The following is a 14,447-nucleotide window of genomic DNA, read 5'->3' as shown; positions in this document are numbered from 1 at the left end:
AAAAATTAGAACATTTTATTTAAAGATATTAAAGAAGCTCTAAACGAAAGAGATAAAAAATATATTCCTGGATTAGAAGATTTAATATTGGAAACAGTTGTAAATTCATCACTCATTGATCTATGGTTTCAATGCAATTCTAATAAAAATCTCAAAAGGGGTTCTTCATGAATTTGGCAAATTGATTCTTAAATTTGGGAGAAGAAAGGGTACAGAACAGCCAAGAATCCTTGAGATGATGATCAAGTTAGGGGACTTTGTTTACCAAGGATCAAGACTTATAGCGGTTGTAATTAAGACAGTACAATATTGTTATAAGGAGAGACTGATTTACCAATGGATTGAATAAAAGCTCAGAAAAAGACCTAGACATTTATGGAAATTTGCTTTTGGCAGCAATACACTGCATGTGAACATGGTAATGTAACTAGTTATTTGTACAGAAAAACATAAATTTGTACTCTTGTACCAATTCTAGGTGATTTTAAGGACTTAAATGACAAAGCAAAGTTTCACAAAAATATAAAATACAAAAGAAAAAATAAAAAAACTTGACTACATTAAAATTAAGGCTTCCTATTAAAAAATAAAGATTTCCTTCAAATCTGTAAGGAAAAGACAAATCACATTAGGAAATGAGCAAAAACTTGAACAGGCATTTCACAAAAGAGGAAACCTAATTGGCTAATAAACATGTGAAAAGATTGTTTAACCTCATCAGTAATCAAGAAAACACAAATTAATATCACAATTAGATAACTTTCATATCATCCAATTGGCAAAATGAAGCCTGACAATATCAAACATGGGAAAGATCTATAGCAAATGGAACATTTTACAGTATATTGCTAGTGGCAGTATAAACTGGTATAGTTTCATAAAAGATGAAATTATTTTATAAAGTTGAGACACATTTCTAATAACCTGACAATTTCACTTCTAACATTCTGAATCATACATATGACTAACGACACAAGCGCAAGAATAATCACAGCAGCACTATTTGCAAGAGCAAAAATCTGGAAACAACTCAACTTTTCATCAACAGAATGAATAAACAAATGTGCTATATTCATACAGTAGACTATGACATGGCAATAAAAACAAGCAGACTAAAATGCAACAACATGAATGTATCTGAGGTACATAACACTAAGCACAAAAGAAATTTGTTGGTGAGCGTGGTGGCTCATGCCTGTAATCCCAGCACTTTGGGAGGCTGAGGCGGGCGGATCACGAGGTCAGGAGATCGAGACTATCCTGGCTAACACAGTGAAATCCTGTCTCTACTAAAAATAAAAAAATTAGCTGGGCGTGGTGGCGGGTGCCTGTAGTCCCAGTTACTCGGGAGGCTGAAGCAGGAGAATGGCATGAACCCGGGAGGTGGAGCTTGCAGTGAGCCGAGACTGCACAACTGCACTCCAGCCTGGGCGAAGGTGCGAGACTCCGTCTCAAAAAAAAAAAAAAAAAAGAAAGAAATTTGCATAAATATGCTTTCAGGTATATGAAATTGAAAACATGAGATCTAAATAATAAATTATTTAGGGATACAAATGTGGCAAAATCATGAAAGAAAGTACTGGAATGATAATCACAAAATTCAGATGACCTCTCAGGGTAGGGTATGAATAGAGAAATGGGAAGAGATACAGAAGAGGGCTTTAGCATATAATACAGGTCATTTTTGTTATAGGGTAAGAGAGGTAGTCAGGTATTTGCTATATTCTTATTGTCTATACCATATACATATTAATAAGTATTCTTTTAAAAATGTTTTACTGTGGTAAAATATACACGACATAAAATTATTTTAGCCATTTTTAAGTGTATAATTCAGGGGCACTAAGTCTATTCACAATGTTGTACAAACATCAACATTATCCATCTCTAGAACTTTTCTTCATCCCCAACTGAAATTCTGTATCCATTAAACAATAACTTTCCATTTCCACATCCCACCAACTCCCCATGCCGCTGCAGCCCTACTCAGTATTCTCTATTCTACTTTTTGTCTCTATGATTTAGCTATTCTGGTATTCCATTTATGTGAGTGGACTCATATATATCATACAATCCTTTTGTGTCTTGCTTAACTCAGCATAACATTTTCAAAGTTCATCCATGTTGTAGCATACATCAGAATTTCATTTCTTAAGGTGAATAATATTTCATTGCATGTATATATCACATTTTGTTTGTCCAGTCATCTGTCCATATTCATTTGTATTATTTCCACTTTTTGGCCGTTGTGAAAATGCCACTATGAACATCGGCATACAAGTATCTGTCCAAATTCTTGCTTTCAATCCTTTCAGGTATATACCTAGAAGAGAAATTGCTGGATCATATGGCAATTCTATGTTGAACTTTTTGAAGAACTGCCATACTCTTTTCCACAGCAGCTGCATCATTTACATTCCCAGCAGCAATGTATGAGAGTTCCAATTTCTCCACATCCTTGCCAACATTTGTTATGTTCCACTTTCTTTTTATAATCATCATCCTAATGGGTATAAAGTAGTATTTTATTGTGGTTTTGGTTTGCATTTCCCTAATGACTAGTGATGTTGAATATCTTTTCATGTGTCTATTGGCCATTTGAATATCTTCTCTGGAGAAATGTCTATGTAAGTCTTTTTCCCATTTTTGAATTGGTTTGTTGTTGTTGTTGAGTTGTAGGGGTTCTTTATATATTTTGGATATTAATCCCTTATCAGATACATTATTTCCAATATCTGTGGGTTGTCTTTTTGCTCTCTTTTTTTTCTTTTTGAGATGAAGTCTTGCTCTGTCACTCAGGTTGGAGTGTAGTGGTGTGACCTCAGCTCACTGCAACCTCTGCTTCCCGGATTCAAGTGATTCTTCTGCCTCCTGAGTAGGTGGGATTATAGGCTTGTGCCACCATGCCTAATTTTTATATTTTTAGTAGAGATGGGGGGTCTCGCTATGTTGGCCAGGCTGGTCTTGAACTCCTGAGCTCAGGTGATCCACCTGCCTCAGCCCCCCAAAGTTGTGTAACCTGTCCCAAAGTTACAGGTGTGAATCACAGTGCCCGGCCTTTTTGCTCTCTTGACAGTATCATTCGATGCACAAAAGTTTTAAATTTATGTCAAGTCCAATGTATTATTTTCTTCTGTTGGTTCATATCCAAGGAATCAATACCAAATGCAATGTCCAAAGATTTCCTCCTATGTTCTCTATTCCTCTCCTATATCCAATCCATGAATACAGGATGTCTTTCTATTTAAGTCTTATAAATTTCTTCTGCAATGTTTTGTAGTTTTCAGTGTATGAGGTTTTTGGTTTTTTTTGTTTTTGTTTTTGTTTTTTACCTCCTTGGTTAAATTTTGAGTAGTTTTACAGTTTTTAACTACTATGTTTAGGTCTTTAATCCATTTTAATTTTTGTAGATGGTAGATGGTAAATGACCAACTTCATTCTTTTGCATGTCAATATTCAATTTTCCTAATACTGATTGTTGAAAAGACTGTCCATGCCACATGGTCTTAGGACCCTTGTAAAAAACCATTTGACCATATATGCAAGAGTTTATTTCTGGTCTCTTTATTTTCATTTATTTATTTTTGAGACAGGGTCTTGCTCAGTTGCCCAGGCTGGAGTGCAGTGGCTTGATCTCAGCTCACCGCAACCTCTGCCTCCCAGGTTCAAGTGATTCTCCTGCCTCAGCCTCCCCAGTAGCTGGAATTACAGGCTCCTGCTACCACGCCTGGCTACTTTTTGTATTTCTAGTGGAGATGGGGTTTCACCATGTTGGCCAGGCTGGTCTCAAATTCCTGACCTCAACTGATCCATCTGCCTTGGCTTCTCAAAGTGCTGGGATTACAGGCATGAGCCACTGCACCTGGCCCCCTATTTCTGGTCTCTTTATACTGCTTTGATTACTGTAGCTTTGTAATAAGTTTTGAAATCAGGAAATGTGAGTCCTCCAATGTTGCTCTTTTTCAAGATTGTTTTGGCTATTTAGGGTCCTTTAAGATTTCATATGACTTTTAGGATGAGTCTTTCTTTCTTTCTTCTTTAGGATGAGTCTTTCTTTCTTTTTTTTTTTTTTTTTGTTTTTTTTAGAAACAGAGTGTCGCTAGGTTTTCCAGGCTGGACTTGAACTCCTGGCTCAAATGATCCTCCTGCCTCAGCCTCCCAAGGAGCTGGGACTACAAGTTCACGCTACTATTTCCAGCTGGATGTTTCTATTTCTGCAAAGACTACTGTTGGTATTGTGATAGAGATTGATTTGAATCTGTAGATTGCTTTGACAAACATTATCTTAACAACAGTAAGTCTTCCAATCCATGAAGACAGGATATCTTTCCATCTAAGTCTTAAAATTTCTTCTGCAATGTTTTGCAGTTTTCAATGTAGAATTTTTTTTTTTTGCCTCCTTGGTTAAATTTATTCCTATTTTATTCTTTGTGATGCCACTGCAATGAAATTGTTTCCTTATTTTTCTTTTTGGATTTTTCATCTTTAGGATATAGAAATAAAACTTGTTTTGGTGTTGATTTTGTATCCTGCAACTTTGCTGTAAAAATATTTTTATTTACTCAGTATTTATTTAAAATGAATGAATCCACACACTGATGTGCATTTATGTAAGTTAGAGATACACTTTGCAGTCACAGCATTAACATCTGCCACAACTTCTAAACAAATAAATATGTATTTTTTATATCTACAGAAGGAAGCCAAATGTAGGGAAAATATTTACTTTTATTCTTTAATCATCCTCATTTTCCTTTGTCTTCTCAACTTTTGTCATTTGTTGACCAACCTTTCCGCACCCCTTCCTTGGAACATGTGTCTCCCTTGGCTTTGGTGGCACTGCACTGCCCCAAGTTTTCTCCTATTTATCTGACTACTTTTTTTTTGGTGTCCACTGGCTCATTCTTCTCTCACTTCCAATTCCCTGCTCTTTGAATGTGCTCTAAGATTTTGTGCTCAGTCCTCTGTTTTCTTCTCTTTGCATTTGCCTTCTTTAGATTATTCTTTTCCCAAAACTTTACCTATTTCCATTTGAATGACTCCCTTAACAAGTATACAATAGGCAGTGAGCATATGAAGAGCTGCAGAACCTCTACACTAATCAAAGAAATGCATATTAAAGGGGTGGAGTCAAGATGGCCGAATAGGAACAGCTCCCGTCTACAGCTCCCAGCGTGAGCGACGCAGAAGACGGGTGATTTCTGCATTTCCATCTGAGGTACCGGGTTCATCTCACTAGGGAGTGCCAGACAGTGGGCACAGGTCAGTGGGTGCGCACACCGTGCGCAAGCCGAGGAAGGGCGAGGCATTGCCTCACTCGGGAAGCACAAGGGGTCAGGGAGTTCCCTTTCCTAGTCAAAGAAAGGGGTGACAGACGGCACCTGGAAGATCGGGTCACTCCCACCCGAATACTGCGCTTTTCCGACGGGCTTAAAAAACGGCGCACCAGGAGATTAATATCCCGCACCTAGCTCAGAGGGTCCTACGCCCACGGAGTCTCGCTGATTGCTAGCACAGCAGTCTGAGATGAAACTGCAAGGCGGCAGCGAGGCTGGGGGAGGGGCGCCCGCCATTGCCCAGGCTCGCTTAGGTAAACAAAGCAGCTGGGAAGCTCGAACTGGGTGGAGCCCACCATAGCTCAAGGAGGCCTGCCTGCCTCTGTAGGCTCCACCTCTGGGGGCAGGGCACAGACGAACAAAAAGACAACAGTAACCTCTGCAGACTTAAATGTCCCTGTCTGACAGCTTTGAAGAGAGCAGTGCTTCTCCCAGCACGCAGCTGGAGATCTGAGAACGGGCAGACTGCCTCCTCAAGTGGGTCCCTGACCCCTGACCCCCGAGCAGCCTAACTGGGAGGCACCCCTCAGCAGGGGCAGACTGACACCTCACACGGCCGGCCGGATACTCCAACAGACCTGCAGCTGAGGGTCCTGTCTGTTAGAAGGAAAACTAACAAACAGAAAGGACATCCACACCAAAAACCCATCTGTACATCACCATCATCAAAGACCAAAAGTAGATAAAACCACAAAGTTGGGGAAAAAACAGAGCAGAAAAACTGGAAACTCTAAAAAGCAGAGCACCTCTCCTCCTCCAAAGGAACGCAGTTCCTCACCAGCAACGGATCAAAGCTGGACGGAGAATGACTTTGACGAGCTGAGAGAAGAAGGCTTCAGACGATCAAATTACTCTGAGCTACGGGAGGATAGTCAAACCAAAGGCAAAGAGTTGAAAACTTTGAAAAAAATTTAGAAGAATGTATAACTAGAATAACCAATACAGAGAAGTGCTTAAAGGAGCTGATGGAGCTGAAAACCAAGGCTCGAGAACTACGTGAAGAATGCAGAAGCCTCAGGAGCTGATGCGATCAAATGGAAGAAAGGGTATCAGCAATGGAAGATGAAATGAATGAAATGAAGCGAGAAGGGAAGTTTAGAGAAAAAAGAATAAAAAGAAACGAGCAAAGCCTCCAAGAAATATGGGACTATGTGAAAAGACCAAATCTACGTCTGATTGGTGTACCTGAAAGTGACAGGGAGAATGGAACCAAGTTGGAAAACACTCTGCAGGATATTATCCAGGAGAACTTCCCCAATCTAGCAAGGCAGGCCAACATTCACGTTCAGGAAATACAGGGAACGCCACAAAAATACTCTTCGAGAAGAGCAACTCCAAGACACATAATTGTGAGATTCACCAAAGTTGAAATGAAGGAAAAAGTGTTAAGGGCAGCCAGAGAGAAAGGTCGGGTTACCCTCAAAGGGAAGCCCATCAGACTAACAGCGGATCTCTCAGCAGAAACTCTACAAGCCAGAAGAGAGTGGGGGCCAATATTCAACATTCTTAAAGAAAAGAATTTTCAACCCAGAATTTCATATCCAGCCAAACTAAGCTTCATAAGTGAAGGAGAAATAAAATACTTTACAGACAAGCAAATGCTGAGACATTTTGTCACCACCAGGCCTGCCCTAAAAGAGCTCCTGAACGAAGCGCTAAACATGGAAAGGAACAACCGGTACCAGCCACTGCAAAATCATGCCAAAATGTAAAGACCATCGAGGCTAGAAGAGACTGCATCAACTAACAAGCAAAATAACCAGCTAACATCATAATGACAGGATCAAATTCACACCTAACAATATTAACTTTAAATGTAAATGGACTAAATGCTCCAATTAAAAGACACAGACTGGCAAATTGGATAGAGTCAAGACCCATCAGTGTGCTGTATTCAGGAAACCCATCTCACGTGCAGAGACACACATAGGCTCAAAATAAAAGGATGGAGGAAGATCTACCAAGCAAATGGAAAACAAAAAAAGGCAGGGGTTGCAATCCTAGTCTCTGATAAAACAGACTTTAAACCAACAAAGATCAAAAGAGACAAAGAAGGCCATTACATAATGGTAAAGGGATCAATTCAACAAGAAGAGCTAACTATCCTAAATATATATGCACCCAATACAAGAGCACCCAGATTCATAAAGCAAGTCCTGAGTGACCTACAAAGAGACTTAGACTCCCACACATTAATAATGGGAGACTTTAACACCCCACTGTCAACATTAGACAGATCAACGAGACAGAAAGTCAACAAGGATACCCAGGAATTGAACTCAGCTCTGCACCAAGTGGACCTAATAGACATCTACAGAACTCTCCACCCCAAATCAACAGAATATACATTTTTTTCAGCACTACACCACACCTATTCCAAAATTGACCACATACTTGGAAGTAAAGCTCTCCTCAGTAAATGTAAAAGAACAGAAATGATAACAAACTATCTCTCAGATCACAGTGCAATCAAGCTAGAACTCAGGATTAAGAATCTCACTCAAAACCACTCAACTACATGGAAACTGAACAACCTGCTCCTGAATGACTACTGGGTACATAACGAAATGAAGGCAGAAATAAAGATGTTCTTTGAAACCAACGAGAACCAAGACACAACATACCAGAATCTCTGGGATGCATTCAAAGCAGTGTTTAGAGGGAAATTTATAGCACTAAATGCCCACAAGAGAAAGCAGGAAAGATCCAAAATTGACACCCTAACATCACAATTAAAAGAACTAGAAAAGCAAGAGCAAACACATTCAAAAGCTAGCAGAAGGCAAGAAATAACTAAAATCAGAGCAGAACTGAAGGAAATAGAGACACAAAAAACCCTTCAAAAAATTCATCAATCCAGGAGCTGGTTTTTTGAAAGGATCAACAAAATTGATAGACCGCTAGCAAGACTAATAAAGAAAAAGAGAGAAGAATCAAATAGACACAATAAAAAATGATAAAGGGGATATCACCACCGATCCCACAGAAATACAAGCTACCATCAGAGAATACTACAAACACCTCTACGCAAATAAACTAGAAAATCTAGAAGAAATGGATAAATTCCTTGACACATACACTCTCCCAAGACTAAACCAGGAAGAAGTTGAATCTCTGAATAGACCAATAACAGGATCTGAAATTGTGGCAATAATCAATAGCTTACCAACCAAAAAGAGTCCAGTACCAGATGGATTCACAGCCGAATTCTACCAGAGGTACAAGGAGGAACTGGTACCATTCCTTCTGAAACTATTCCAATCAATAGAAAAAGAGGGAATCCTCCCTAACTCATTTTATGAGGCCAGCATCATCCTGATACCAAAGTTGGGCAGAGACACAACCAAAAAAGAGAATTTCAGACCAATATCCTTGATGAACATTGATGCAAAAATCCTCAATAAAATACTGGCAAACCAAATCCAGCAGCACATCAAAAAGCTTATCCACCATGATCAAGTGGGCTTCATCCCTGGGATGCAAGGCTGGCTCAATATATGCAAATCAATAAATGTAATCCAGCATATAAACAGAACCAAAGACAAAAACCACATGATTATCTCAACAGATGCAGAAAAGGCTTTTGACAAAATTCAACAACCCTTCATGCTAAAAACTCTCAATAAATTAGGTATTGATGGGACGTATCTCAAAATAATAAGAGCTATCTATGACAAACCCACAGCCAATATCATACTGAATGGGCAAAAACTGGAAACATTCCCTTTGAAAAACTGGCACAAGACAGGGATGCCTTCTCTCACCACTCCTATTCAACATAGTGTTGGAAGTTCTGGCCAGGGCAATTAGGCAGGAGAAGGAAATAAAGGGTATTCAATTAGGAAAAGAGGAAGTCAAATTGTCCCTGTTTGCAGACGACATGATTGTATATCTAGAAAACCCCATTGTCTCAGCCCAAAATCTCCTTAAGCTGATAAGCAACTTCAGCAAAGTCTCAGGATACAAAATCAATGTACAAAAATCACAAGCATTCTTATACACCAATAACAGACAAACAGCCAAATCATGAGTGAACTCCCATTCACAATTGCTTCAAAGAGAATAAAATACCTAGGAATCCAACTTACAAGGAATGTGAAGGACCTCTTCAAGGAGAACTACAAACCACTGCTCAAGGAAATAAAGGAGGATACAAACAAATGGAAGAACATTCCATGCTCATGGGTAGGAAGAATCAATATTGTGAAAATGGCCATACTGCCCAAGGTAATTTACAGATTCAATGCCATCCCCATCAAGCTACCAATGACTTTCTTCACAGAATTGGAAAAAACTACTTCAAAGTTCATATGGAACCAAAAAAGAGCCTGCATCGCCAAGTCAATCCTAAGCCAAAAGAACAAAGCTGGAGGCATCACACTACCTGACTTCAAACTATACTACAAGGCTACAGTAACCAAAACAGCATGGTACTGGTACCAAAACAGAGATATAGATCAATGGAACAGAACAGAGGCCTCAGAAATAACGCCGCATATCTACAACTATCTGATCTTTGACAAACCTGAGAAAAACAAGCAATGGGGAAAGGATTCCCTATTTAATAAATGGTGCTGGGAAAACTGGATAGCCATATGTAGAAAGCTGAAACTGGATCCCTTCCTTACACCTTATACAAAAATTAATTCAAGATGGATTAAAGACTTAAACGTTAGACCTAAAACCATAAAAACCCTAGAAGAAAACCTAGGCATTACAATTCAGGACATAGGCATGGGCAAGGACTTCATGTCTAAAACACCAAAAGCAATGGCAACAAAAGCCAAAATTGACAAATGGGATCTAATTAAACTAAAGAGCTTCTGCACAGCAAAAGAAACTACCATCAGAGTGAACAGGCAACCTACAAAATGGGAGAAAATTTTCGCAACCTACTCATCTGACAAAGGGCTAATATCCGAATCTACAATGAACTCAAACAAATTTACAAGAAAAAAACAAACAACCCCATCAAAAAGTGGGCGAAGGACATGAACAGACACTCCTCAAAAGAAGACATTTATGCAGCCAAAAGACACATGAAAAAATGCTCATCATCACTGGCCATCAGATAAATGCAAATCAAAACCACAATGAGATACCATCTTACACCAGTTAGAATGGCAATCATTAAAAAGTCAGGAAACAACAGGTGCTGGAGAGGATGTGCAGAAATAGGAACACTTTTACACTGTTGGTAGGACTGTAAACTAGTTCAACCCTTGTGGAAGTCAGTGTGGCGATTCCTCAGGGATCTAGAACTAGAAATTCCATTTGACCCAGCCATCCCATTACTGGGTATATACCCAAAGGACTATAAATCATGCTGCTATAAAGACACATGCACACGTATGTTTATTGCGGCATTATTCACAATAGCAAAGACTTGGAACCAACCCAAATGTCCAACAATGATAGACTGGATTAAGAAAATGTGGCACATATACACCATGGAATACTATGCAGCCATAAAAAATGATGAGTTCATGTCCTTTGTAGGGACATGGATGAAATTGGAAATCATCATTCTCAGTAAACTATCGCAAGGACAAAAAACCAAACACCGCATGTTCTCATTCATAGATGGGACCTGAACAATGAGAACACATGGACACAGGAAGGGGAACATCACACTCTGGGGACTGTTGTGGGGTGGGGGGAGGGGGGAGGGATGGCACTGGGAGATATACCTAATGCTAGATGACGAGTTAGTGGGTGCAGTGCACCAGCATGGCACATGTATACATATGTAACTCAACTGCACATTGCGCACATGTACCCTAAAACCTAAAGTATAATAATAATAAATTTAAAAAAAAAAGAAAACAATCTAATTATACCCTTTTAGCTATTTTAAAATACACAGTAAACTATTAGAAAAAAAAAAAGAAATGCATATTAAAATGAGACAATTTTATAACCATCAGATTTACTAAAATCAGAAAGTCAGATGACACAGGTCTATAATCGCATATATGAAACTCTGAAGATGTGTTTCAAAATACAGAATGTCTCACATTTTAAAAAAGTAAAAAGGCACAGATACTGTATATGGCATAGGGAATAGTATCCTGTAACCAAGTATATTAACATTTCTACAATAAAATGTATAGATATTCATATTTAGTAGGATAAAGACTGTAAGTATCCTCATCTTAGCTCAGGTAAGATTTTACAGCCAAATGAATTTGATGTAAATTTATATTTTAAAAAACTTAATGGTTTTAAGAGTTTTCGGATTTTAGAACTGGGCTAGGTAGTGTCAACAAAGAACGAGAAAAGGAAAAAGAAGCTTTACATACTGCTGATGAGAATGTGAATTACTGTAACTATTCTGGATAATAATCTGGGAGTACTTCATGAAGTTAAATAATCATATGCCCCATGACTCGGTAATTCCAGTCCTAGGTATAAACTCCAGAAAAGGTTTGTACAAATGGTAGAGGAGTTGGAAGTAACCTGAGTGTTCGCAAGTAAAATGTGAAGAATATTTACATCATCAGAAGCCAGAAATTTGGTGTTCATATAGATTTTAAAAAGCAGAATAAGATCTGTATTAACATGCCACTTTATAAATTAAAATCACAAACATACACAAAAAACAACATATAACATTCAAGGACACATTAATATTCAAGGACATATAAATATAATAGTAAGGCTGCAATTAAATGGGATTGAGGATAAAGGGAAAAGTAATAAACTGAGAGGAGCTTTGTACAGACCAATCTGTATATACTGAGGAGTATTATTAATTCAGCTCTCTGCACCTGGGGCCCAGAGCGAGAGAGGAAAAAACATAATCACTTTTGTCTACCTATGTATAAATATAAACCCATACATTCACATGTGCAATATCATAGATGATGGAACACATTCATTCCCCATTTATGCTCTGCTCCTAAATACTTAATTGGGGTTGGCATATACTATAATTTTGGGGGTCTGAAGAGAAACCTAGCCATAAATAACTTTTAATTAAAATTATTCTTATTACCACCTGTGTTCTTTCCTCTTCTTTATTCTATATAAAGCTGCTGGAGACTATGATACTGTCATCATCTGGTTGTTAGGTAGAAAAGGAATACCCAGAAATGCCATTTATGTTTTGGACAGAAGCCCAATTTCCATTTTATCTTCTCACAGAGTATATAGCTTTATACTATTTTCAAATTCTTATCTCTGACTAGAAGATGTACACAGACTTATTTGTCAAAAGGAGTCTACTGGTAACTCCATTATTAAAGGAAATGCAATTTTTTTTTAGCATTTTGTAAATGCCAATGGTATAGAATAATGTTCAATGTCTGAATCATTATACAACTTGATAACCATAAAAACTGAGAAACTCCAGCAGTATGTTCTTCCCCTGTTCTTCTTATCTCCACACCTAACTATAAGAAGAGCATTAGAACAGTGTCCCAAAGAGAAATCACAATACTTTAATATTTTCTAGTTGTCAAAATGCATTAATAGGAACTATTACTCTAGAAAGATCACTAAAAATTTTGAATATGATGAAAGATTTCCTGAGCTAGAAATATCCTATATGATTTTCATAGCAAGAGGTGTTGAATCATAACAGTACATATAAATGATGATGGCCTATCTCCTGAACATGAATGAGCCTCCAACAGTCCACGTCTGGCTCTGATGAAATGTTACCTAGAGTCCACTGGAGATAATAAATTACATAATGTCCCATCAGCATTGCCTTTATCAGAGTGGTTTTAGTTTCTGCTGCAAACTGCTAATTGGGTTGAAGATTATTTAGATATATTTCTAGGACTAAGTAGTCAACTAGGATCTTTGGTAAAAAAAAAAAAAAAAAAAAAAAAAAGGTATTAGAAAATTCACAAGGGAAAAACGAAATAGAAAATTTCTTTGCTTGAATACTTCTAAGTTTCAAGTTCTCTTTATGCCCAAGCTTGCCATAAAAATGTATTCGTATAAGGTTTCAAATCATAAGCAAAGAAATACTATTTTTCTACTTTGCAGAAGGTAAAAAACAGGGCTGTCTTATTGACAAGAAGAAAAACAAAGTCTAAAGGGGCTCCCAAAACTAATTAAATAACTAATATATGGTTTGCACAAATAGACCCAGAACAACTCAAATCATAACTCTTTCGCCACTTAATCTAATCTCACCTTTCTTTCATAAAACTCTCGACTATACCAGTAAGGAATGAACTTTTTCTGAACTACTTCTGTTGGTAGATAGATGATGTATGTGCATTTACAGGAAGAAGTGGACAGAAGTTTTTTTTTTAAATCCACTCCTTCTTATCAGGGAATATCCTGATAAGGAGTGGTTAAGTAGGGAGGAATACCTTTCATTTTGTTTACCCTTAAGTTTCTCTCTCCAGCATCATTAAAAAGACCAGGAAAGTTTTACATATACATCTCAACAATTCAAAAGCAGAATTTTTAAAAACCTTAAGCTTGTGTAATTATTTTAAAAAGGAAAAAAAGGATACAAAATTATCAATATAAAAACCAACTCACCAATGATGCCACTATCTCTGCTTTCAAGGGTAGAGGTTGGACTAGTAACAGCCCCATAGCTGCAGTCCTTGGCAGTTGCATTTGTACTGATGGGTGGGAGTGTAGAGCAGGGGCTACTGGCTGGTGGAGAGGCAGTGCTGCTAGTCAGAGTGGAACAAGGACTTATCCGCTGAGTGATTGCTGAGGTCTGAAAAATTGGAATCATGAATAAGTAAGATAACCTGATCAGCTGTTAAAGTATATTTTAAGATAAAATAAATGCTTTGATGAAAAAAAAAAAACTACATGCATAGCTTTTACATCTATTAGGCTCTATTTGTTTTTGCTTTCTCGGATAAGGACTTTGGGGTCTACAAATTAATGTGAAACTTGATGAACTTAACATTAACAGAGACTGTTGCCAGTTTTTCTGCCTACAAAATTTCCAGTGACAAGTGCCCTATCACTGCCATTCATTAATAGAATAGAGAAATTTTTTTATTAAGCACAAGTTCTCCCTGCTATTTGCAAGTTTTCCTTGCAATCAATAAAACTTTTTGGAAGACCTGGAACTTTGCCTTGTTAATAATTTTCTTTCTTTTTTTTTTTTTTTTTGAGACAGAGTTT

The 14,447-nt window shown here is 37.8% G+C and overlaps 1 protein-coding gene across 6 annotated transcripts in view; it reads right to left on the bottom strand.

Annotated features, from left to right (window-relative positions):
- TANC2 (tetratricopeptide repeat, ankyrin repeat and coiled-coil containing 2) overlaps positions 1 to 14,447 on the bottom strand; it is a 486,030-nt gene that overhangs the window by 223,210 nt on the left and 248,373 nt on the right. For all 6 annotated transcript variants that reach the window (XM_054537237.2, XM_054537241.2, XM_024234406.3 and 3 more), the window contains one exon: positions 13,842 to 14,028. In XM_054537237.2, coding sequence (XP_054393212.1) covers positions 13,842 to 14,028 — 187 coding nt within the window. The remainder of the gene's footprint in view (positions 1 to 13,841; positions 14,029 to 14,447) is intronic.

This window comes from Pongo abelii, chromosome 19 (assembly GCF_028885655.2).
Source record: "Pongo abelii isolate AG06213 chromosome 19, NHGRI_mPonAbe1-v2.0_pri, whole genome shotgun sequence".
Classification (NCBI taxonomy): domain Eukaryota; kingdom Metazoa; phylum Chordata; class Mammalia; order Primates; family Hominidae; genus Pongo; species Pongo abelii.
This window is presented reverse-complemented; position numbering and strand designations above follow the sequence as displayed.